Raw genomic sequence first — 25,791 nt, forward strand, 5'->3', positions numbered from 1 at the left:
GATACGCTGTTCTCAGTGTTGGCACCGTTGCACCAAATTGTGCCAAACATGGAGAGGTGTGCCATTGTGATGAAAATTCGAAGGATTACGTTAAATTACTTACTGCTCTTAAATTGTGCAGCACGTGCGGCAGCAGTTGAGGGAGATACCACCTTGGTTGATGTGCTTTCAAAATATATTAACGTTAGCTGAAGCCTGCTCATGATAAACAAACATTACTGTACCATTGCAATTGCTGGTGTGATCGCTTACCAACCACTGTGAAGTTTTGTCACGTGTTTCGAGCGACTAACCTTTTCTCTCTCGCTTGAACATCAGCAGCGTACATATCGAGATGGAGGCTTATTGGTGTCCTCAAGCTTTTCATACTTTAGAATTGAATTTTCAGTGATGTGGTTATGACTGACCAGCTAACTATGCGTAGTATGAGTCAACTGATCAAAGGTTGTGTCACATATGAGATATGGTCAGAAGAAACCGAACAACGATTTCCTTTGACTTTGTTTACTCATCTTCCTCACCTTGGTCTACCGTGGATGCATGTATGACGATTTATGTGTGTACAGCACATTGCGTGTGCAAGGCTTTAATCGACTCTCGCTTGGCTGGCTCGGAAAGGTCGTGGAGGTGACCAAGTCTGATGAAGTTGCTTCAGCACGAGGGAGGCAGAAGTGTGCATAAAATATTGCAGAACTGTCTGGCATAGATTAACGATTGCAGACGTTTTGACCTGGAAGAGATGTAGTAAAGCATAAGGTTTACAGAGCAAAGTGGAAAACCGCACATCAGCATATTTGAGCTGCTGTGCCATGGAAAGCATGTCACTATCAAGCAAACATTGCGTGAGGTATTTCTTGGCCTTGTCTTCTTTTTAATTATTGAGGGTAAAGCTTGTCAGCTTATAAAGAATATTTGACCTTTCAGGTGTGATTCTGTAGCAATAATGATAGACTTAATGATATAGCACTATTGTCATCTAAATGTGTCATAAAACCCCTTATGAGTAATTAATCAACTGTTCTCATCTCACTGATGTTTTCCTACCAAGAGAAGAGAATCACGCTTCAAAGTGTGCTTCGATTCAGATACTTCAGTCCTTCAGGCTGCTCTTAAGCCAGAAGCCAGTGTTCCTCTCCTCCAACGTGCTCCAAATTAAAAATATTTATGCTCCGAATTACTCTATATTGCAATTTGCCAGTGGGAATCACTTTGTTCTTTGTTTTTCTCCTTGTGGCTGCAGGCCTTCTGTGGGCCTGCCTTTAGGCAGCTAGCGAATGCAGACGCTCTTCGTAACCACCCGGACACCGTGGATGATCTGTTCCGGCTATGCACAAGGTTTGCCGTCTCTCTCTCTCACTAGCTCTCTTCCTCCTCCTGCTCCTCTTCTTTGTTACTCTGTTTTGAGTCCCATCTGCTTTGTTATTTGTGCAGGAAAGCGAGTGTTTCATTTGTTGTGGACCGCAGAGGTGCATTGGTGTTGTGCTGGCATCGTATACAGTAAGGTTGTGCGAATAGGGCAAAATTTGTATAGCTAGGCACTGTTAGCAAATAGCCTTTGATATTTGTTTAGGTCTGCACTGCGCTTTTGTTATTTTAACTGTTCGAACCTTTTAAACATTCAGTATTTGCAAATTTTTGGCTCATTTAAACTTTCAGTAGAGCGTTGTGACGTTTCCACGTCACAATGCTCGTGACGCGTCTCATGTAAGTTGCTCTTCCCTCGTAGAAGCGACTGCCAAAGTGTCACAAATGCTCGTGCGATAATGCTAGACTTTATAATTGACAACCATTGAAGCTCCTGCGTGCGTTTGCTTATTCCAGGTTCACTCTCAGTTTTTTTATTGGTTAGTCTAGGAGTTGTGTACCTTAGACCACATAGGAGGAGAAAAATGCATGGAAAAATTGACCACCAGTATCACTTTTCCAGTAAGGTGGTATCTTATCATGGCATTCAGTAAGGTCATTTGTCATGCGAGCACTAGGTCAAACTGTGTTGTTAGGCTTATTTTTCTTCATTTAATGCAGTTGTTATTCAAATAAATGCAGTCAAATTATTAGTCTTCAAAACAAGGTTCACTTCTACACATATACATGATTCCCGCTCCCTTTTTTATTGCCTGGTGGGCTTTAATGTCAAGTTTTGCTATTGACAGGTGAAAACTGTTTCCAGCATCTTTTTTTCTTCTCGTGGTGATGTTTTGTGGAAAGCATTAATTTTAGTTTGAACTCCTTGCAGTGAAATCCTGTTTCTTCGAACCCCGTTAATACATAAATTCGGAAAATTCAAACTAAGAATGTGGTCCCAGCTGGTCTCCGTGCAAGTTCACAGTGTCACACACTTGTTAATTTGAATGTGACAGGCTCACACCGGTTCATTTAGAAAGGGTGTTGCATTGATCCATGCAGCCAGCAATCACAGAAATTTGCAACGAGAAACAGCGTGGGAAAATGGGATGCATGAAGAAAGACACAACACACACAAGTGTTGACACGAACCTGTATTTTACTGGAAGAAAACGATCTTTAAATGCTTTCCTTTCCAGAAAAACACTGACTATGAGTCAATACCACTACTTTCCCTATAAATCAATACTACCAGCTCTCCCAAATCGCAGCAGAAATAAGCCTCCTCAAGCCTCATTTGCATGGAACAGGGATACCCACGCATACACAGGAAAAAGCGTCAATCTCACTTCGGAAGGTGCAGACAGTAATTGTACATATATTGTGATGCCTCTGTAATGCACCCGCCACCTTCGAACAATTCACGGACGCAATACTCTGCGGTTTAAATTGGAGGTGTGCATGTGTTACTTGGACAGTGTCGTAATTTTTGGAAAGACGTTCAGCGAGCACAATGACTGTTAAGCTCTTTTGCTGGACTGTATGCGCAAAATTGGCTTTGTGCTGAACTCTAAGAAGTGCCATTTTGGAGCTCGCCAAGCGCTAGTTCTCGGACATTTCGTCGATAAAGACAGCCTCAGACCTGGTCCCCCAAAGACAGCAGCGGCCATCTTTTTCAAGCCACCCATAGTTTCTTGGGGTTCATACTTCCACCGTTTTATCCACTGCTTTGCGGACATCGCACACCCCCCTGACAAGCCTTCTTCATAAAGATGTAGCTTTTGGGTGGACATCTAAGTGCGACTCCACCTTCCACCACCTGAAATTTCTTCTCACATCAAAAACCCATCTGTGTCCACTTGCGAGTGCCGACACAAGCCGCTTCTTCGTCATCCTCATCTTCCCTTGCTTCTTCCCTTCTGGGCGTCACACTTCGCCCTACGAAGCCGAAGCATGTTGGGCGACTTAAAATGTGTCGCGTGATCGTGAAGCGAGCGATGTGATAATTGACCTCGCTAAGTTGAGCAAGGACGACAAATGGCCCATCGTAGTGGCACAGCAGCTTTTGTGACAGGCCCTGCTTCTTGATGGGCCGCCGTAGCAAGACCAGATCTCTAGGCTGGTAAATAATGTGATGGTGGTGTGCATCGTATTGTGCTCTCGAGTAATCCTGAGGCTATGATGCGAAGGCGAGCAAGCCGGCGGGCATCTTTAGCAAGCAGACCGTCTGGGCTACCGAGGGATCTTCATCACTAGTGGCTGTAAACGGGAGGATGGTGTCCAAGGTATATCGTGGGTGGCGAGCGTAGAGCAGAAGAATGGGCCAGTGCAAGTGGTCTCACTATGGGTAGTGTTGAAAGCGTAGGTAATGAATAGTAGGACGCTGTCCCAGTTCTTGTGATTTGCATCAATGTACATGGAGAGCATGTTACTGATCTCACGGTGGGTCATTCAGTTAGACTGGGGATGATAAGGCGATGAATGGAGGAAATGACATCACATAAATGCATCATCTCCTCCACGACGTCGGCGGTAAACTGGCCGCCACGGTCGCTAATAAATAACTCTTCGTCCGTGGCAGCAAACTTTCGCCCGTAACAATATATTCACTAGATAAAATTTGTGCGATGCAAATGGTTTTGGACATTTTTTTGGTGCCATTTGATAATTCAAACTTCTGATTGATTCAGATTTTTCTGGTCCCTTCAAGGTCAAATTAATGAAACTGTACTGTTTGTTTTGATGTGCACCAAATTTTTATCATTTGTATTCACTTCGGAACCGAAAGTTCAATATTCATACATGTCTAGTGTATATACCCTCTGACATGCTTTGTCTCGTTACAAAGCCTCCATAAGCAAGGAGCAGATTACCTAGTGGGAATAGCATCAATAAGGCCGGGGCAAGGGAAGTGAAGTAACATTAGCAGTATTGCGTGGTAAGGGTCTGCTATGATGTCTCAGTGTCAAATTCACTAATACCACTTGGACGAGCACATTCAGGAAGTTATTGTTTTTTTACTTCCCGTCTGCCATTATGTGATGGTTGCTAATCTCAGTGCAGGCTATGAAGAGTAATAATTGGTTCACTGTAAAGGTATGGTGCAGTATCTGTCACACTTCCTCTGTGGACACCTCAACCGTGCCGCAAGGGAAGGTGGGAGCGAAAGTGGAAAGAGAGAAAGAGGAGCCGTAGTGGAGGGCTACGGAGTAATTTTGACCACCTGGGGATCTTTAACGTGCGCTGACATCGCACAGCACATGGACGCCTCTCCATTTCGTCTTCATTGAAACGCAGCCGCTAGCTGTCGGGATCGAACCCGGGTACTCTGGCACAGTAGTCGGGCATCTTAACCACTGCACCACGGTGGTGGGGTTAGCTGCAGGTAAAGGGTAGAAGTAGGTAAATAGAAGTGATCTTCTGGCTCATTTCTGTTTGCTTATAAAATTGACTTAGGTTGAAGATAGAACTCAGAGGCGGGTGTCATGAAAAATTTAGCCCTTTCATTTGGCCCACCAACATTAGCATCAGGAGTGGGGCATACTTTTCATGCATCGGTGCCTTACAATAGTTTTCCTTCCCTGGTACAGGTTCATTCAGCGTATGCCCGTGGTGTTCCTGAAGAACCCGGCCTTGTCGGGCATCATCCAGTGTGCCCTGGCTGCCTGTCCCCTGGACCACCGGGAAGCCAACACATCCGTCATGAAGTTCCTCTGCGACCTGGTGCACTGTGGACGGGGAAAGAAGGTGAGCCACCCCTCTGCTGAGAGGTTAGATGATTAAGGGCATGTAAAAGGAGGAGGCGGAGGAGGAAAGGACGCCTGGATTATGCCATGAAAGAAAAAAAAAATAGGGCAGAGAGGGCAAATTTTCAAGGCATGCTATGCACATTCCAGCTTGCCACAAGTAACAGATGTGAGAAACTTGTAAAAGTGAACCAGTAGTAGTATGCAGGTTTGAAAACCCTTGTAAGCATGCGAGTTTAGCTGTTGCAGTGTATAAGATTTTTTTTTATTTATTTATTTACAGTACACCCTGCAGCGCCAAAGCATTATAGCCGGGAAATGGCTAGAGAATTAGAATAAAATCACACAGAAAGTAGGGATGACAAAGGAGTAATGCATCAAGATTGATGGGGGAAAAAAAAAAAAAGAAGTACATTCAGCCTACAGTCATGGTTTGGAAGAAAGCTGAATCGCAGATCATTAATTAGTCTTAAAAATACATCCCGAGGAGCACTCACAAATTCAGCCAGCAACTTATTCCATTTAGAAATGCAGTTGGCAAAATGGCTGTGTACCAAGTACTGATGCATCAGTGTACACAGGAGGAGGAAGAGAAAGGGAGTCGTTAGCTAACATTTTGCAAGGCTGCTGTGGAGTGGCGGCATCTGCTTGCATTGGCACGGCCATTGTTTAGTATTGTTGAAGGGAGCTGACAGTGTGCTCCAACTCTTGAAGGCGTTGCAAAGCAGTGCGGTGATTGTTTGGTGATTGGAACGATTGTGAGACAGAGAGAGAAGTCGCTGCCACCATTATCGCCTTTCATAACTGGAAACTGCTGCACCTGCTCAATCTTTAGGTGCTTTTTTTTTTTTCTTTAAGTATGGTGCACATTCGCCATTGTGACAGTCTCTTCCATGTTCCTTCATACGTCCATGCAGTGGCAGGACTACCCTGAGCACTACCATTTATGGTGGAATCGATGGTGCAGCATTGATTGTTGTACTGGTGGTTGTTACAACTGATTTTTCGGACACCGAATGTTTCGGACATGGTTGATTATTTGGACGTTTTCCCGGCCCGAGGACATACCTTATAAAGTCAGTGTACAGTCGTGCCTCGTTAATATGGACACTTTGGTTTCCGACCGAAACTATCCATAAAGCGAGTCATCCATAATAACGAGTCATGAATAAAAACAAAAAGGATTTTATTGAGAAAAAAGAATTGTAATTAACGACTGCTTTTGTACATAACGGTGTGCACTTGCTGGACTCAAAGTTTCACAGAACACCGGCAATTTTGAGTGCATTACCCTTGTCGTTGTTGTCTTCGAAAAATTGTAGTGCAGTCTGAAGCGACTCGCTTACCATGACACCCGTGATATTGGGCTTTGTGTTGGTCGAGCTTTCGAGCACGAACTCCTCACTGGGCGATGAATCAGCGTCTGATTCTCTACTCACCGCCACTTCCAAAATGGCCCCTTCACTGAGCAAAGTAGACGCTAAGTAGCTGCTTGAGATTCCCCTGAGGCAAGGAAACAGCTGAGCTGTGGATACTAGTCCCTCGCTGCTTGGATTGACTGAGATGGCTCTTGCCGCTTGTATTCACAGATTTCTTCGCGCCTACGTTCAGCTCTGTTCTTTTGCGTTTAACTCCCGCCATGCCAAAAGCCAGACTCAAGTTGAGGGTTACAGGCTCCTGATGCTGTGCACTTTTTTGTCTAGTTAACCTTTCTGCCTTTCCGTTCTTCTGATTCTTTCTTTTTTTGCCTTGTACTGTTTCTGTAAGGAAGCAAGGGAGTCAAGTTGGCAAGCTGCTATGCAGAGGGCTATAGAACATCCCACCCATCTTCTTGGCGCCGTTTTTATGTGTTCCTAAAAACAAACACTGCAAGCTGAAGTACAGTTTAGAATGACGGCTAGTCGACTACGAAGAGCGCAGACTTTGTCAAGGCCGCATCGTTGACTCAAAGCGAAGCTGACATACGGACCGCCTAGTGTGCAAAGTTTGGCAGTTCGGCAGCGCAACAGGGACAAAAACCTGGAGCATGGGAGGGAAGCGCGTCCAGGACGGGACGCCCGGTCCCGGTTGTGTGTTCGTACGTCGCCTTTCTTTTGTCGCTCTACTTTGTGAGAGTGTCTTAACTCTCACTGAAAAGCGTTAACGGCTTCATGGAACACACATTGCGCTTTGAGAAAAAAAACTTCAGTTCCCACCACCACTGTAGGCACTTGTCTTTCTTCCTGTCATTTCTTTCTTACGCTTTTACCGGCCTCTCTGTTCACGTTCAGCAGAATTTATTGCAACCACATGTTGCTGTTTTCCCGACTGCGGTGGCACTTCCGCTGCACCCAGAAATTTCCTGGTTCCTCCCTTTCGGTGTCTTTCTTACGCTGACCCTCGATTTGCCGTGTACGTTCTTCACCGCTCTTGCGCTCTTGAACTTTTTCACGGCCCGTTGAGGATCCGAAAAAACAGTTGTCGACAGGAAATGTCAGCAAATGAGCAATGGCCTACTGGTCTGCGTGAGCATGATTGGAAGCGTGCTTGCGGAGAGTGGCTTAATTGATGGTGCAAATGACCACTCCACATAAGTAAACAGGATGGCCGACATTGAATTGGCGTTTTCTCAAACTGCATTTCTGGGCTGTTGCTCACCTTGTGGAGGCGCTTTTCTACACGACTGTTTTGTTTTTCTTTTTTTTTTTTTGTGGTTCACACTCTGAGCCGTGTGAAATGCTTTCGCAGCCTGTTTTCGAGTTTGATGAATTGTTAGTTCTTCCTGGGATATTTGGCACGCATTGTATGTAGTATGTCTCTGGTAACTACAGCCAAAAAAATTTCGGCCAAAAATTTTCTATGAGGGGAAAAGGCGAAACTGGTAAGGTCTTTATGACAGGCAGCTTACATTCAAAAATTAGTGAAGTTTGAGCCAGCCTTCTGCTGCATATTGTTGAGTCTACAGGCGTTTCCATAATGTGTTGAAGAGAGAGAGAGAAAAAAAAAGAAACAATACAAAAGGCCCTTAGATATATAATTCCAAAGTTTTGTCCGCTTAGCTTAGGGGAATTATACTAGCGCGCTTAGCTTAGGGGAATTATACTAGCGTTCCGAAAAATTATATGTTAATCCATCAAACAAAACAAAAGCTCATGTCAAAAGCCACACCACGCCCTTTAATTTCTTGGCTTTTGCGCCGCAATTTCTATGCAAATGATAATATGCTGCACTGTATGAAAACTGCCGTACATTCTGCCAAAGTATTAAAAAAACAAACTTTGGTTTATTTTGCTCTCAGTTGTACATGCTCCATTAGAATGCTTAAAAATATGTGCGAATATAAAATGAGTTCCTTGAAACACAGAAGCATGTGCAGTGAAAAGAGAACAACCTATAATTCGTGGCATACCAATTATCTATTTGAGATGGTTTTCCCTTCACCATTGGGTGATTGTGAAGGGTTTTGTTTTTATGCTGAGAATTTTGTACTTATGCAAAACTTCCTTTATCAGCTGTGTGGAAGCTTTGGGGCCAGTACAGGAACCCTGTTGCTGTGCAACAAAACATAGTTCCTTATTTCAGTTATGAGTATTCTTCTAAAACTTAGTATATTATCAACGTTCATTGCTTATTAGCATATTTCTAACCCAGCTGACAACTTTTCACATTTAGAGTCATGGAAAAAAGCATTTTTTCTTTCATAACAAACTCGCTAGGTGCACCTTATTGCCATAAAAACCCATGTGTAATGTAGATTTGCATAAAATACGAGGTGTGACTTTGCAATAGCGAAAACTGGGAAAAAAATTCTCCTGTGCATATAATGCGAGTGAAGAAAGACTAACAAATGTATTTGTTTGCACTCTATTTCGCAGTTGTTCCGCGAGGTGTACGGGCTCAGTGCTTTTGTGTCCAATGCCCCCCGCGCCAGGCGTCACGAATAGCGCCACGCATATGCCGGTGCTCCCCTTCTCATGCCAGCACGTTTCATCAGGGAATTTCATGCGTCGTGAGAAGAGCAGCTCAAATCCACCTCGGCAGTCGCGGAAGCCACATGATCCTCCCGATGTTGTAAACCAGTATGCCGCTTCCAGCTTGGACGCAGAATGGCCTGTGTATTGCCGGTTGAGTGCCTTGCTAGTGGCATCTTTCCGCGGAAACTCTTCTTCGGTACCTCTAACTGCATTCGATATCCCGCATTTCTCATGCGAGGGGTGATCAGCTTGCTTCCGGTCGTGTCTGCGTCGCGAGCATCGTTGTCATGTCGTTGTTGCGAGGACTGCAAGGTCAGCGTGGGGAAATTGAAACCATAGAAACATTCAACTGACGCCGCCGCTAGATGGAACCTCCCCTCGCTGGAATCCTGGTGCTGATAGCGCTGAATAATAGCAAGACTGGAACTGTGAATTTGGACTTAAATTTATTCTGATCCGTGTATAATATGTGGCAGAAATTTGACATGATAAGGTGAGGTGAAAGACCTCATATTATACTCGGTTTTTTATGGTAGCCACAGATGTCACCACCTGCCCCTGCAACGGCTTGCAAGGACCGCGCAAGAAGCAGTGCACCCAGTGCGCAGTGACCGAGTGTACTCTGTGTGTCACTCTGCAATTGTATCACTTTGCCAAGCTATTTGGCAGAGTGACACAATTGTGGACACTCTGTCCCTGTAGGATCCCCTGCGCGTCCAAGAAAAACTGTCACCAAGTGCATAGATGCATAGTCTGTTTATCTTTGTACCTTATCTCAGGGACTCCCTTGCTAAACTATCTTCACAAAGAAGGGGCACTTGAAACTTTAATTTGATAGCGGTGTCGGCAGAGACTATCATATTCAGCTTTCTTCAAACACAAAACCATAGGAAAGCAATTTCTTGAAATGCTTTTGGTCATAAACTTCCCTGTAGCTTTCATTACATAGCAGCCATGTCCCTCGCTTAGTTCATGTTCTTTGCTTTTTTTACTGTTGCATAGGCTTCCAAAAAACATTTGCAAAAGCATCGATTGGATGCATTTTTTTCCTGCTGCTCGATTCGAAGTCATGATGCAAAGTCATGATGGTCATACTTTGAAAGTAGATGGCAGGGTGACCTAGCCTTAGAAAAATAAAAAAAAGTGAAAGAATACATTGCTGTCATCAAAGCTTCCAAGTACAGCTTCTTGTGGTGGCATCTATATTCCGTTTTTATCTTTGTTTCGTTATAAGGGTTCTGTACTCAATCATTAACAAAAGCAGCATCTTCATTAGGAACGAGCAGTGCCCCAAAACAGCTTGCGTCCAAGTTAAGGGAAGCAAGAAAGATAGGTTATTGCGTTGCGCATCATTCGTCCAAAATTATAATAATAAAGTTGGGTAATGTACAGCCAGAGATGTTTCTATTTCTTTATATATGTTAGAATTGTCAGTGACCTAGGCAGTTAAAAACAGCCCTCTTCCATTCTCTTTTTGTCAGCTCATATATACCAGACTGAGGAGAAAAAAAAGAAACATTACAGGCTGTAAAATCTATTGGAAAAGCATTGGAAGCCTCACCGTGGAAAAATCCAATATGGTTAATAAAAAATTCTAAAAGGCACTTTGGGCCACTAAAGTGCGATGAGGCGAAAGCCATTATAGCGCGGTGGATCGTAGCTCTCCACTAGGGCACCTCCATCTCCCTCTCTTCTTTCACTCTCACCTTCCTCCCTTCCTTTACAGCATGGTACATGTGTCCATTGTCACAGATACTGCGGCTTTTATATCCTGTAAATCAATTTCAAACGCTGCTGATGCCTGCTGTACAAACGCCTCCTAGACATCTGGGTCTGCTTCTGTTTGCTATGCGGTGCGGTATTCGAGGAAGCAGCAAATGAAAGGCCTTGCACGGACGCCTGGATCGGACGCCCGGCGGGGTCAGCTTCTTATATGCATGAATCGCCTGGTGACGTCATGACCTGTTGTGACGGTACATCGCGCGCCCCTTGTTGAACACAACCAGCATTTTATTGAAGGCATCAAAGTTGACCGGCACTCTATAATTCGTTTGCAGGAAAGGAAAGACTAGTAAAACCTCGTTACAAGAGACACTCAAGGGACCCGAAAAAGACCTCCTGTAAGCAAGGTCTTTTGTAACCAAAAATTCTAAAAGCACTGTATTAATCAGTTTACTGCACATCAGCATATAAATGCATTCACAGGCATTAACAGGAAATTGTTCAGGAAAGCTTAAAGAAGTTATTCACACTAGTATGTATTTTCGTGAGTGCAGAGTATTTCTTCCCGAATTCCGGAGGTAAAGCACTTCACTTTGCAAGCCTTCTTCAGATGCTGACACCTTTCCTCTAAAATGCCCTTGTAGTCATCCTCTATGGCACATGTGTCATTTACTTGCGCTAGCATTGCAGCACTTCGGGAGCACACAAGATCCACATCTGCAGATACGAATTCCTCAAAAGAATATGGTACTACCTCAGCAGTCTCTTGGATGCTCGCTTCAAGGAAGCTTTCTACAGTATCCATATATGAGCCCTCTTACATCATGTCACCACATTTAAAGTCTGCTTGTCTAAAACAGTTCTTCACAGCTTCACTTCTCAGGCCATCCCAGACACCTGAAATCACCTGGACAGCAAAAGCAAACTTCGCATCAATTACTATTGTACAGTCTTGCTGCCTGTCGAGCAACAGGCGTTCTACCAGCCTTGTTTTCTACAGCAACTGACAGAGCGCATAATGTCCTTGTCTATTGGTTGAAGGTAGGGTGTGGAGTTTGGAGGGGAAAAATAACTGTAAAATAACTTTGGTGGCTTTGAGCACGAGAACTTTGGTGCTGCAAGAAGCATTGTCCACAAAGAGAAAGACATCAGGATTCTGAGCTTTCATCTTGTGATCAAATTTTAACAGTGATGAGTTAAAAATGCTGGATGTAATTCACATATTTTGATTTGCTTCGTAGGTGACAGTAATGCGATGCCAGTGGCTGAAATAGAGGGGTCGTTTTGACTTTCCGATCATGGGGAAGCGCACCTTCTCAGTTCCTGAGGTATTGCAATAAAAAGGATGCTGATATGGAACAGAATTTAGCTGAGGGAATCTGAAGTGCATCATTTATGAGTTGATACGCTTCATCTGCATTGCAAGAGCACACCTGGGTTGTGTCTCTTCTAAATAGTGAAAAAGTAACTCTAGGTACTTGAAAAATTTGCCCTTAGTAACAGAGTGTCTCATGTAACCATGTCTCTTGTATGCAATGTTTTTAACATGGAGGCATACGAAAACTAACCAAACCATTTTCAAATGTCTCTTATAACCTAGTGTCTCTTGTAACAGTGTCTCTTGTAACGAGATTTAACTCCTCACGGTAGAAAAGGGGAATTATGATTAATGTTTCACAATCCGGGGCATGGCATAGTTAGTTGAAGGGCTAGGCAGTGGATCCAAGGAATGGAGGTTTGATTTCTGATGGAGACAAGGTTTATTAATTTATTTAAAACTCTCGCTCTCGAAAGCGTGACACCTCAGCTGACAACCTTCTGTCAACAACGATGAGTCATTAAAGGCTCGTGGCCTAGTGGTTAGGGCGTCCGTCTCGGCTGTGGGTGGTGGTTCGTTCGAAACCCGCCGCCGGACACCCACCGGTAAAAATGGATACAAGCGTCCCCCGGCCTGGCGCCCGGCTCTCACAGGGGTGTGCGCTTGGAAGAGGCTCCGCCTTAATAAGATTTGTTTTTGATTGGTCAAGACATTGATGATGTCACCATGTCTGGTGACATGGCTTAGTGCTGATTGGTCTGTAGGTTGTGTAACATCACCAGACCAGGTGACCGAGTTGGCAGGTGCGCTGTTAGGGCAAATAAAGCTCTTTTTTAATCAAGCCATACAAACGTGCCAAACTGCCATGTCGCCATCTTCCCTGGCTGGTTCAGTATGAACTTTTTTGAGGTTTTTGGCAACAAATGACAGCTGCTCATTGATGACATCATGTGGGCCACATGACATCACATGGCAGGCAGGATTTGTGCAAGAGAAGTTGCCACAAGGCACAGGATGGGGAATTTAAAAAAAATTATTTATAGAGCATTGGTTTGCTTCTTAAGATTTGCATGCACTATGACCACTTGGTGGCTTTTGTTTTACACAATGCCTTACTGACACTTGCAAAACCGTCTCCGAGGCCCTTCAAGAAGTTCTTTGGTTGTGCCAATTGCAGACGTTCCCCCAGTCCCCATACCTGCCGACTAATCCAGGTGAGAGTGACTTGGATCAAATGGGTGTGCAGGAGGCAGCAGACTTTGCGGAGCGCCAGTCTCTGGTCGGTGCCCTTCTGGCGAGCCAAGGCCAGACGATGGTGACCACCCTGGTGCAGTCGTCCATCTTCTGCCTGCCCACATCCCTGGTCCACGAAGTGGCCGAGGTGCTCTACGAGATGATCGAGTTTGACCGACAGGTACGCCTGCCTCGTCTTTTTGCGAAGACCTGGATAAGCTACTCCTCCTTTGCATTTGTAGGCCTCTCTCAACTAACAGCACTGCTTTGTTTTGGTTTATGGAGTTTAAAGTGCCCATGAGGATTTGCTAAAATTATAAAATGTACACGAGCTATAGATATCCCATCAATCCTTTCCCCAGTGCAAAGAGTTTTAAGTTAGCTTTACTAGCACCGAACATATGGGGAATCGAACATGATACACCTCCTCTCCCTTCTCAACTCAAACCTTGCCAGTGCGCAACAAGAGGAAGAAAAACACATCGCGACGGCACCCCACCCTCAAGCCTCGTCCTGCCCACATCACTTGGGCGCGTGCAATGAGCGGGTGCACCCGATAATCCTACTGATGTCAGTGGGGAGGTTTTCCGTGCAGAGATTAGTCGCCCCAATCGGGTTGCGAGCGGTCGCTAGGAGCACTTTTTAAAAAATGCATTTAAATTATTGGCTCCACAGAATGTTTTCAAATTTGGCTCAAATACTCGGAATGATTACCTCTATGGATTGTTTGGATTAAAATTTAGTACTACAAGTAGCATTTCAGGGGCCTTTTAACATCCTAAAGCGAACTCGGGCTATGAGGGACGCCGTAGTGGAGGGCTCCGCAAATTTACACCACCTGGGCTTCTTTAACATGCACTGACATCGCACAGTACACAAGCGCCTTACTTTTGGCCTCCATCGAAAACCGGTTGCCGCGGCCGGCATTCGATTCTAGCACCCTAACCACTGCACCACTAATGGCACTGTTATTCAGCGCTGCTTTAATTGATTCACGTTAGGTCGAATGGTTTTTCAGCATCATTATTTGATTTTGCATCATTTTAGCATCATTTGATTTTGTGGTCGAGATGTAAAAGCGCTATTAGGTTACAAGCGTCACTAAATATTCGCTCTCTTCACCCACTTTCTGCAGTTGCCATTCCAGCCCCTTCGTTCCGCTATGCACGCTTTTCATGTGTGACACATTTGAGGGATATCATAGCCAGATACGGTTACTGGCAATGATGCATCGCTATCTCTTGCCTTCATAGAGTTAACCGCGAAGGTAGAAGAAACTGGGTCTGCGTTATCATTACAGAGTCTTAGCTGATGATATGGTCTGTTCAGTTAATTGTGCACTCATTGAAGGGGTGATTTTGGGCGGTTCCAGTGTGATCTGCAGTGTGTTAAATTTGACCTCACTTTTGAGGTAGATATTCTGAAAAAAATTCTCCCCCAGCTTCAAATGTTTTTAAATGTTATACGCTTAGTGCAGTGCCCGTACGGCAAAAACGACGCTTGACGGAATGTGGCCGCAGTACATCTTTTTTTCTGGGACCAGTGTAATCTGCCTTTTCTGAGGCAGCATGTAGATGAGCTCAGAAGTTGCTGCACAAAAGCCAAAACTTTGGCAGCTTCCTTGCAGCAGCTGCAGTTCGGACTGGGCCGAATTCAAAAGAATTTTTGGCCACAGCATAAGAAATTTTGACATACTGTGGAATCTCCGCACAAATGCCACTTCATCTGAACATTTGCAGTAATAAAGTATTATTTAAAGTAATAAAGTAATATATCCCTTTTGGACACCCGTGGAATTTTATGTACGGAAATCTGCTTAGAAGTGATTTACTGTACACTCCTGCTTATAAGTCATCATTCCATTCCATGCTTTCATTCCCATAAGGGATGAGAAGGAGGGAGACCAGCTCACAGGTCCCCTTCCCTTGTTCTTTAGGTCATAAAAAATTACTTTTAAATATTTAATAGTATATTAATAAGTTTTAATAATTAGATGTAAAATTAATAAATGAAAGCGATTCCCTTCTTTTCGTATTCTGTTGCAGCCATCCATTGTCTATGTGTTTATGAGCTTCGACGAAATGTCAAGGGCTTGTGTGGGTTCCTGTCTGCATTTTGACATCATTGCTGCAGGCCCTTACGACGTGGCTGGAAAATTCCCTCAAGCTGCTGCCCACACACAGCAGTGGTGGTGCTGTCAATGCAACGCCCGCTCAGATGGAAGAGTTCCTCTCCACGGTCACCAGGTACGTGCTCACAACACCCTGTGGCTGTGACCCTTACAGCAATGGCTGTCCACTGGGAATGATGTTGGCGTAGACGTCTGAACAGCAAGAGCTGTAGGAGGTGGTGGGTTTAACAGGGAAAGCAGTGTGTTTAGGTTTGGTTTGGTTTGTAGGCTTCAGGGTTCTGTAGCGACTCGGGCTAGAGCACCGTAGTCTGGAGGACTCCAAAGTAATTTCGACCACCCGGGGTTCTTTAACGTGCACTGACATCGCACAGCACACAGGCCCCACTCCATTTCGCCTCCATCGAGACGTAGCTGCCGGCGATCGGGTTTGAACCCACAGCAGTTGGGCAGCTTAATCACTGCATCACTACGGCGGGGCGTGTGTTAAGGGTGGGAGTGAAGGGTGAGGGCTCGTACTTTAAACACAGTGCGTTAGCCGGAAAGGATGAGGGGCTGTGGTGAGACTCAACGCGGCACAGCATAGAAGCCTTAGCTTGGTTGTTTCACAGCACTGCGTAGCATAAATGTTTGTTTGTCAGTTTTGTTTTTTGTTTTTATCCTATAATTGGTTTTGAAGCAATCTTGAATAACCTAGCTGTTCTTTTGCATATTCTGAAGCTGGCTTGAACTGATGTCTTTTGTCTAAATGTGTTAGTTAGCAGAATGCACGTCAAAAAATGAATTCCTCTCATTTTGGGATTTTCGTCCTCTTTCATTTCCCTTGCAGTCACCTCCTTATAGTAGTCGTTAGTCGTTATCATTGAGCTTCCATTTTAAAAGTGGACTCGGGCATTTAATGTCTCCGATAATTGTGTTCGCTACAGAAGCAAAGCAGCTTGCTTTTGCATGGAGATGAAAGGAGCGTGTCAGCGTCGATTCCTGCATTTCATGCTGTCACTTTTAGGGAAAATTTGACTGGCCGTTAATGTGCAAGCCCTTAACTAGCATCATTACTTGCTGGTTGCCCCATGAATGAATGCGGTCATATTTTGGGAAATCACAAGTGGCTTAGAAGCCACAGATTTTTCTTTTTTTTCTTTCTTCATGTCTGTTTGACTTTGGACAGGCTTCTTTTTCCTCATTCTGCAGTTCGAGTCACCAGGAAGCTGTTGCAAAGTTTTGTTAGCCATCATCGTTAAGAAGCTGTCTGGAATTTTGCCATTTTACCTTTCAGTGGTGATGCTGACATGTTCAGATGTTTTATTGTTTTTTTTTCTTGTACAAATATTTGAACTCCCTTCCTGGCCTTACTTGCTCTTGTTCTTTCAAATAATGTTTACATTCTACACTTTGCAGCTGCGATGTTTATAATCCTTTTTCCTTTTTTTTGTGCTTTCTTAGATGTATGTCTCCTGCGCTGCTAATTTATTTTCCGTACTCTCAAGCGCTCCGCGGCATTATAGAAGGGAGTGGGGAAACTACCTAAGGATGCGGGATCAAATCCTGACCGCAGCGGCCATTTTTCGACGGAGGCGAAAAGCAAGGCGCCCGTGTGCTATGAGATGTCAGTGCACGTTGAAGAATTCCAGGTGGTCGAAATTTCCGGAGCCCTCCACTACGGCATCTCTCGTAGCCTGAATCGCTTTGGGACATTAAACCCCATAAACCAAACCAAGCCAAGGGCAGTGGGGAAGCAAAAAATAAAAATAGGTAAAAAGCGGCAAATCTACATGGACAATTTTTGAGAGAATGCAGTACTCAAAGAGGGGAGAAAATAGTGCGCATGAAAAAAAAGAAAAGACTAAAGTAGCAGCTCTGAAGAAAGGAATAAACAACAAAGCAAGAATAACAAAGATGTGTTGCCGCATGAAATGCGCCTTATGACAGACTGCTGATAAATTGCATAATCAGCTACGCAGACGTAACCAGCTGCAGGAAGGTGGTTATAATCTTCTGACATGCAAGGAATAAAAGAATGAAAAACTTGTTCCAGTGACAAAAAATGGATCCATTCTTGTGTTGATGATCGACACAAAACAAGCGATAGATGAGTGTAGTGATGAGATTCGTGAGAGACTGGTGATAATAAAGCTTAGGAAAAGGCATAAGCGCAAATATTTTCTATGTTGGGTTAAGGAAGGTAAGGAGAGGCTAGGTTTCATTGCTGTAGCTTGCGGTCAGGTTATAGTAAAATCTCGTTACAAGAGACATGGTTACAAGAGACGGTCATCTATAAGAGACACTTGAAAATGGTTTGGTTGGTTTTCCTATGTTTGCCATGTTAACAACATGTATACAAGAGACATGGTTACAAGAGACACTCTTACTAAGGGCGACTTTTCCAGGTCCCTAAAGTAATTTTTTCACTATTTATAAGAGACACAATTAACCCAGGTACACTCATGCAATGCAGCTGACTCGTACCAACTCATATGTGTGACAGTTTAGATTCCCTTAATTAAATTCTGTTCCATATCAATGTCCTGTTTTGTTGCAATATGTCAGGAACCAAGAAGGAGTGCCTCCTCTTTACTAAGGAGTCAAGATGTCCCTGTTGTTTCAGTCCCACAGGAATGTGATGATAGTGGCTGAAACAATAAGGACATTTTGACTTCCCAGTCAAAAGGAGGCAGTCCGTGGTTCCTGACATATTGCAACAAAACAAGGCACTGATACGGAACAGAATTTAGATAAGGAAATCTAAACTGTCACACATACGAGTTGATAGGAATTTTTGGTTACAAGAGACCTTGGTTACAAGAGAGATCTTTTTGGGTTCTCTTGAGTGGCTCTTGTAACGAGGTTTAACTGTAATTAGAAAGGGTAAAAGTGCGTTCTTCTGAACAAGCTTTAACGCATTGCGAAAGTTGTCGTGATGGGATCGCAAATGGGGATAGCATTTTCGAATTTGGGAAGAACAAGTGCTTTGTAAACTAGTAATTTTAAAGAGGCTAGGGTTTTGCTTAACTTTTGATGTAGGTAACTTAACTTACTATTAGCATTGCTAATAATTAATTTGACATGCAGTTTCTAGGCTATGATGAAGCACGTCTGAGAACGGGTAAGATGTTATGGGTTCAAGCGCAGCACTGTCTAGGGTGTAGGCAGATGGAGTACGTATTATTTCATCTGGAAACGTCTGAGAAAGATGTTATGGGTTCAAGCGCAGCACTGTCTAGGGTGTAGGCAGATGGAGTACGTATTATTTCATCTGGAAACTTTAATTAAAACACACTTGCGAGGGTTTAATTGCATTTGCAGCTTATTGCTCTGCAAGGTGATGTTATCCAGATCAGACTGAAGACAGCGTTTGCAGTCTTCTATGTTAATTTTGGAGTACTATATAAAACACAGCCATCTGCATATAAGTATATGTTAGGAGAAACACAATTAGGCAGATCATTGATTTATATTAAAAACAAGTGCGCCTAATACCGAAGCTTGGGGGACTCCGTAAGTGACTTCAGTTAAGTGGCAATCGTCAGTAAGTGTTGAGAAGTAGTCCGAGATGCACCTTTTCAAAGGCCTTTGCAAAATCAAGAAATGTGATTGTTACCTTTTTGTCTCTCCTCCTGGCATACCCTCAGTGAGGCTGCACTTTATGTGGAGTAGTTAGAATAGTAAATATGCTTGGCTTAACAGTGTTTGCTGACACTGCTTTCCTTTATTTCTCTCTCTCTTTTTTTTTTCTTCCTTCTGCAGTGCTGAGCATGTTAGGAGCATTTCTACATCCCTGCGGGACTTCTCCAGGCTCTACCGATGATTGTCACTTCAGAGATCACATCTCCCTGGACGCCATCTACTTGTCATTGCCGAGTGGTTTTATTTTTCGTGACCTGGTCTTTTCCATTCTTTTTTTTTTTATAGCAATGACTTGTCATGGTGTCTGTGAACTGCATTCAAACGTGCTGTAGAAAAGAAGGCACTGTTAATGGACTGTGCAAAATAGTATTGGTGTACATTATTCTTGGTAATGTATTTTTTTTTTTCACTCTTTCCTCATGTTATGTGTTGCTATCACGGTTGCAATTGGCAGCCCAGTCTCGACATACTAAGGTCATTCTCTGATTATCTATATAAACTGGTGTCTGTTGAGGTGGCTAGTCCAGCACTTTTTTTTTTTTTTCATTTTGTTGGCTCTGAGATTGACATTAATGCTTTGTTACTGACACTTCTTTCACGGTTAAGCTGAGGCCATCTTCAGTGTCTTTTGACTTGTCTATATTTTTTTAATTTTCATCTCAGGTTCTGGGTGCAGATTTTAACACCACATCTCCCGTATCACATTGTTAAACCCTGACATAAAAAGCAATTTGTTTCTTTGCCTGAGCTTGCTCAGATGGTTAAGCAAGTTCTTTGTTTGCACAAAATAAAACAGCCCCCCCTACATTAAACCCTAGCTCAAGCACATCAACAACTAGAAGTTATTTTGCTGTGAAATGTGGCTTTTTTTTACCCCCTATTTAAACCTTGTTGTCCTTGCTTGTTTGCAGTGATGGTCTGAATGCCAGAAGTACTGGATATCTCTTCTGCGCTTTCGCAAATGTTTGCGGTGGTTTGAGGACAACATTCTCTAAGCATCGTTAGCTTTTTTGTTGATTTTTTTATTTTGTTGCATGTGATTAATGTTGTCATGTGCAACAAACTGAACTTTGTACTGATAGCATCTCAAATCTTTTCTATCACTGTAGTTGTCTGGTTGTGCTAAGTAGGTTAGGTCTCTGAATCCATGATACTGTCAACAGCGCTGGATTTACTGGACTGGAATGCTCTATGAATGCTTTTTTTTGCTTGTAGTTGGCAAGGATCGTTGAAGTGACGAAAAGCTGACGCCCACTAGGCAAGAAACGACATAGCTCACTGTTGAGGTTGAACGAAAGTCTTGTTGAAATGAAAGCAGTTATAATTGTTAGGAGATAGTTTAATAGTTTTGTATGTTGAGCACTGTATGGGTGCTTTCTTATCGTGGTGCTGAATGGTTGGACTCAGTTAAATTTAGTCTTGCTGTAATTAGGTATTGCGACATTCCCTGTTGAGGTGCATTTCTGATCAAAATTTGTTTCAGTTTGATGGTGAAGACCAATTATTACATAGTTATAGGTTATAGTAGAATTCAAATTTTATCAACCAGTACAACTACCAAAGCAGCCATTGGACTGATAGTCTAACCTAGCTGATGACTGCAGCCAAACCTATTGCAAGCACGCTGCAAATCTTGGCAACTAGTTCTAGACTGGTGTAAAAAAGATCAACCTCTTTATTGATTTTTGTATAGAAAGAAGCTCATCACCTAAGACATGAAGGTTGTGGTTTTCTTAATTTGAGTGATGTAGTATAGGTGGTGTAGTTTTCTTAGTGATCAGATTCAAACTAACGATCATTAAGTCAAAGAGGAATTGTTGAAATTTTTCAATTGTTTCCTCGCTGGTGCTGCAAAATATATTTACTGATAGTCAGTAATTTTGCATATTTAATAATACCTTCTTGACAAATAATATAAACTCAAGGATGAGTGTCAGTTGAAGTATATGATACTTTTGGAAAGTGCGGATGACTTAGCATATGTATTTTAGGAAATATTGTAATGTAGAAAACAGCACCTGGAGAAGAATTATGTGGAAGTTTGCACTTATTAATGGTTTAGAAGCTGGGTTACTTCCAATTTTGTTGTGGTTGTTTAAGAAAATATGGATAAAAATACCACATGTTGTTGAGAGCCACCAAGGAATTTCTTGTGGCCCCAGACCAGTCTGTATGTACAGGAGTATTAGTCGTGTGTACAAAACATGAGGTTTTATCTAGTAAAAAGTATGCTTTGAGCTCCACCGAGCCTGTGACCACCCCAGTGATGTAAGCATGCACACTTATCTCGTGTTTAATGCACATCCCTTCTTCTATGCACTTGTTGAGATGAGAGCAAGTTTTGATGGTTTCAAGCTGTGTTGTCCCATATTTCAGATGTTCCTGCACCAATGTCGCTGACCGACTGATAAACTCACACCATGGTGAAATAAATGCACCCTTTTGGGTGTTAAATGGGTGAACAATATTGCTTGTAGCTTGAGGCATTAGCTGCAGGAGGCAGCTTGATCTTGGGCTATACATTGGCTTGGGGCAAGAAGCATTCATCATTCATATTCACTGTTATGACATTACAAGTGAAAAAAAAAATATATATATATATTGCTCACTTTTGTATGCTTTGGTGTTCTTGTTTTAAAAAATTTCTGCCCTGGATTTTTTTACTTTTTTGTTCCTCGAATCTCTGCTCATTATATATGGTTAAATTCAGAGGCATTCTTGCTTCTTGCATATGCCACTTGCCAACTTGTGCAGTGTTCATTGTAATTTTCGCTTTGTTTTTACTTGTTATCAACAGTGAACAAATTACAGCTTTAAGAATTCTACCAAAGTGGTGCGTAATTGCAAATGACGGCTTGCTTGCTGCATGCATTCTGCATGGACAGTTGAAAGCATTTTTGCTATCAGCAGCGGTGTGAATGTTGTATGTCTCTCTTTGGGTGGGTACTTTTGTGTGTTGATCATAGCGAGTGGAGTGTGACAGCTACTTGGAGTCCAAGCTCCTAGCATAATTTGCTTCTGTCAAGCCAAGCAAGGTAAAAATGGTGCAGGAGGGCGTAGACAAAAGCGTTGTTTGAACTGACGACCCCGCATACACGTATATGTAACTTTTCAAGCATAAGAACGAAATCAAAGGCATAAGGGCAATTTTGTCCTTCCTTTTCATGGTCTAACTAGCCTGCTGGCATGCTTTTCTAGATACAGCCAAACGCAGCATCGACACCTCACCGAGCCTCTCATTTTCTTAAGGACAGCGGCTCTTTCATGCTTGTTGTGCAATCTTGTGTGAGGTGGTGACCTGTAGAAAACCTTTTGCTACCGAGAATCCCACACAGTATATTATTGCACTGTGCAGCTAGCTAGTGATCATACAATGCCGAGAGCCTTTTAAAGGTGATCCGTTTTTAGTGCAAAGACACTGGTTGTTTTTAAGGATTACAACTTTGAGGTGTATACTTTCTGGATGCTGTGACCAGAGAGAGAGGGTGGCTAACCTGCTGCATTTGGATTGTTTGATCATACTGTGAATATTGCCACCAAGCTTTTCTATGAACTTGTTGAACATGCTGAAGCAGTTGGTGCTTCCTGTGCTTTCAGAAGCTTGAAGGTGTGCTTAATACATTATCTCATAGAGAATTTGAGCAAATCTATTTTTTATTTTGTCTGTGGCACCATGAAATGCATGACATTTGGAAGACAATAGAAAATAGTCTTATAGGCACTTACGGAACCAAAAATTCTGGGATAGTAAAAGCAAAACAAAAAAAAAATATATCCTTCGAAACTTTCTGCTTGTTTCATATTGTTTGGCGCGGCCGATTTGCATTCGGATTTTCGGGCATGGAGTCTGCTTTCTTAATGGGTTATTTCAAGGAGGAAGTCTCGGCATATACGAATCTGCGCTTTGCCGTGTCGTTTTTGGTTATTGCGTGGTTTCGGGGGGCGAGTCGGTCTGCGTCGTTATTTATACTGTTGAGCCCCCCCCCCCCCCCCCCCCCCCTCCCCTTTTTTTTCCCTTCCATGGTGAAAGATCATGCGCGGAACCATTTAAGGTGAAAACAAATGGAACATTCTGCCTGCTCATGTTGGGGCGTTTTCTCGCCTCGTGGAAGTGTGGTTTTTATAAAAAGAAAGTGTATATGACGCAAACTTGTCTTGTCTTTTCTTTAAACGCCGCGCAGCGCGCAGCTGGCGTTATCGGTGATGAATTAACTATTGTGAAAGAACGATCTTTTAAGAAAGGCGCGTGGGCCTAAACCTGCTCTCGTCAGGACTCGTGGGTCAGCTAAATTTCTCGCAAATACCATTGCGCATCATTAATCGGCGCGCAAGCAATTTTCTTTTTCTTTCTTTTTCTTTTTTCTAGCGACGAATCCACGCTAGTGTATTCCACTAGATTTTAAAACTCTCGTGGCGGGAAAACGCCCATCTACGAAACCACGGATTGAGGCAGTACTCAACAATGTGTTGAATACGTGCATGCGGCTTCACGTGTATCTGTTTATGTGCCATCGTCTGCTTTTCGTGGCTGTTTTGGTGTCGCCGTTGTGCCGGAATCCTTCCCTCTGTGTCCTGGCGTCTTTTAAATGTGGTACGTATCAGTTGCTCGTTAACGCGTTCCGCAACTCCTTAAGACACGCCACCGATGCGCCAACGCGGCAAGCGCCGAGCTATCGCGTTTGCGTATGTGTGCTCTCCGCACACGCACATGTGGCTTTTGCTGATGGCAAATAAGAGCCGCTATCGTACCTTCTCAAGTTCTGTTTTCGTGACCGACGACTGCGCAGGTATCGACTGATGACGTGAGCCGATCGCCAAGCATTTCCCACGATCCACGACGCTCTGCTGCGTGTTCACAGTTTTACACGAGCGAACACTGCAATAGTGTCGCCCGAGATGAAGTCACAAGATTCGGATTGCGTCGACGCATTGTTTATTTTCTTTTTTGACCTACGATTTCGCTTTTGCGCGCTTGGCACGCTTGCTCAAGCAATATGCATATCCAAGCGTAACATTTGACGCGATTCTAAAACCGCAATTTCGTTATTTTTTAACGTGTTTTAGTTCTAGTTTACATTTTGCATAAAAGAACAAGGAAGCAGTGCGAAGCACTTGTTGAGGGCGGCATCGCTCGCTCGGAGCGTCGCGATCGCGCGAAACGCGAGCGTTTCTGTTCTCTTTGCTTTGTTTTAATTTTGTTTTGGGCTCCCGTGCTGCCATCCAGCGGCAAAGTCCTGCGCCACGCCATTTTGTTTGGTGTTGTCCGTGGTGTTTTTTCTAGTGTTGTTTTGTTTGTGCGTCTATGTGTGTTGTCTGTCTGCGTCCCTTGTGCTCTGTAGGTAATGTGCCTTTTACCTATCTCTCTAATAGCTAACCTATGCGGGTCGGCGAAACACGCCGAACCGACGACGACGCCGCATCGGGCGCCGCACGTTTAAAGGTCTCTGCCGGCATGGCATGCCATTTGAGAAAGTTGCGCCTTCTAACCTCGGCTGGGAGCGCCGGTTTTTGTTTCTCTTCTCGCGCGATTACTGCGACAACTTGCGAATGAACCCAACGGAGTCCGAGCGAATCATGCGTTTTGCCCGGTTAACGGAAAAAAAAAAAAAAAAATGCCACCCCCTAGCGAAACGCGCTAGCTGGTAGCAACCGGTGCCTTAGCCGAGTTGCTTGACCTCTCCCTCTAAGCATTCCGGTTAAATGGCAAGCACGCTTCGTCGTCGTCGTTGGTGTTGCATCAACGTTAATCGCGAACTACGTCCAAGTGAAGGAATCGTCTGGGAAACAGAAGTCTCCGCGCGTTTTTGCGGTCGAATCGTCGTCGGCGGCGGAGGCGCCTGGGTCGAGGAAAGGCGAAAGAAAAAATATGGGCGGCCGTGGAGCGTGAACCGCGTTGTTTGCGGGACACTGCACATATTTTAGGCTAATGGACCCCGTCCGCGGCTTGCACGAGGTCCTCGAAGACGTCACCGAGCGCCTTTGCCGTGGCCGCCCTTACGACGATGTCTTGAACGTCCGAACTTGCTCGTAGAAGCGACCATAGATCACGCACGGTCGGATCTTGCGAATCTGTAGAAACGAACTCGCCGGTTCGGATTCCGCGCTGACTGGGTCGTGGTCACGCGCGTAGTTCCTTCGGATTAGCGTATTTTGCTGTTGTTGTAGTGGTGCCTCGTTTTTCGTATCGAATTGCGCGTGCAGACCGTCTGCTTCGCGTTTGAAAGCGAAGCGCTGTGGGTGTGTGTGTGTGCTTGATCGCGAATCACGCGCCCTTCGGCGGTGCGCGCGGAGAGCAGAATGGGGCATGGCGAAACCTTGTTAAGCAGTCGCGACCACCTCGTTCATCGCGGGTTCGAATGCCACGGTCACTTGATGGGGCCGAGGTCAGGCGTGATGAGAAAAAAAAAAAAAAAAAAAAAGATAGCCCGACTTACTTGCGAAGTCGATCTTGAAAGCACCGACCTGGTTGCATGCCTGACACGTCTCCCGCCAGTCACGTGTATGGAAGCGAAGCGTCGAGGTTTTTGTTCATAATTGCGAGCTTCTTGCCTTAGTGCGAGTGTGGAGAAAGAGATCGCACGTTCAAAGGCGATAGCGCTGACAGAAGTCTGTGGAAGTTGAATCATCATTGTTTAGTCGGGAGATGCGTCTCAGCCGCGTCGACGTTTAACTCTTTCCCGCATGTTGTACCTTTCCCAAAGCTGCCAGTATACAATCCTTAAC

General features: G+C 44.0%; 2 protein-coding genes and 1 long non-coding RNA gene across 10 annotated transcripts in view; 2 read left to right on the plus strand and 1 right to left on the minus strand.

The window, feature by feature from the left end:
• The window catches only part of LOC146175050 (transportin-3-like), an 88,775-nt gene extending 65,564 nt beyond the window's left edge, over window positions 1–23,211 (plus strand). Inside the window, exons 21-25 of one of the 2 annotated variants that reach the window (XM_084584434.1) lie at window positions 1,241–1,335; window positions 4,935–5,091; window positions 13,261–13,497; window positions 15,450–15,562; window positions 19,189–23,211. In XM_084584434.1, the coding sequence (XP_084440560.1) occupies window positions 1,241–1,335; window positions 4,935–5,091; window positions 13,261–13,497; window positions 15,450–15,562; window positions 19,189–19,249 (663 nt within the window). In that variant the 3' untranslated portion in view covers window positions 19,250–23,211. The remainder of the gene's footprint in view (window positions 1–1,240; window positions 1,336–4,934; window positions 5,092–13,260; window positions 13,498–15,449; window positions 15,563–19,188) is intronic. The other variant, XM_084584435.1, reaches the window with a different exon arrangement.
• Window positions 496–25,733, minus strand: LOC146175051 (uncharacterized). 3 transcript variants are annotated; one of them, XR_014702087.1, is made up of 4 exons: window positions 25,503–25,733; window positions 4,911–5,072; window positions 4,568–4,723; window positions 496–730 (listed from the first exon to the last, which is right to left on the minus strand). It is a non-coding gene; the product is annotated as an uncharacterized LOC146175051 (long non-coding RNA). The 3 variants fall into 3 exon arrangements; XR_014702089.1 differs by lacking the exon at window positions 4,568–4,723; XR_014702088.1 differs by lacking the exons at window positions 496–730; window positions 4,568–4,723; window positions 4,911–5,072 and adding an exon at window positions 19,329–19,394.
• The window catches only part of LOC146175052 (CUGBP Elav-like family member 1-A), a 566,960-nt gene continuing 564,678 nt past the window's right edge, over window positions 23,510–25,791 (plus strand). The window contains exon 1 of one of the 5 annotated variants that reach the window (XM_084584452.1): window positions 23,510–23,659. The gene's annotated coding sequence lies outside the window, so the exon portion shown is untranslated. Of the gene's footprint in view, window positions 23,660–24,279; window positions 24,408–25,791 lie in introns of those variants that run through there. The other 4 variants (XM_084584454.1, XM_084584456.1, XM_084584453.1 and 1 more) reach the window with 4 other exon arrangements.

Source organism: Amblyomma maculatum, chromosome 11 (genome assembly GCF_055883805.1).
Source record: "Amblyomma maculatum isolate TAMU_Amacu chromosome 11, ASM5588380v1, whole genome shotgun sequence".
In the NCBI taxonomy this organism is placed as follows: domain Eukaryota; kingdom Metazoa; phylum Arthropoda; class Arachnida; order Ixodida; family Ixodidae; genus Amblyomma; species Amblyomma maculatum.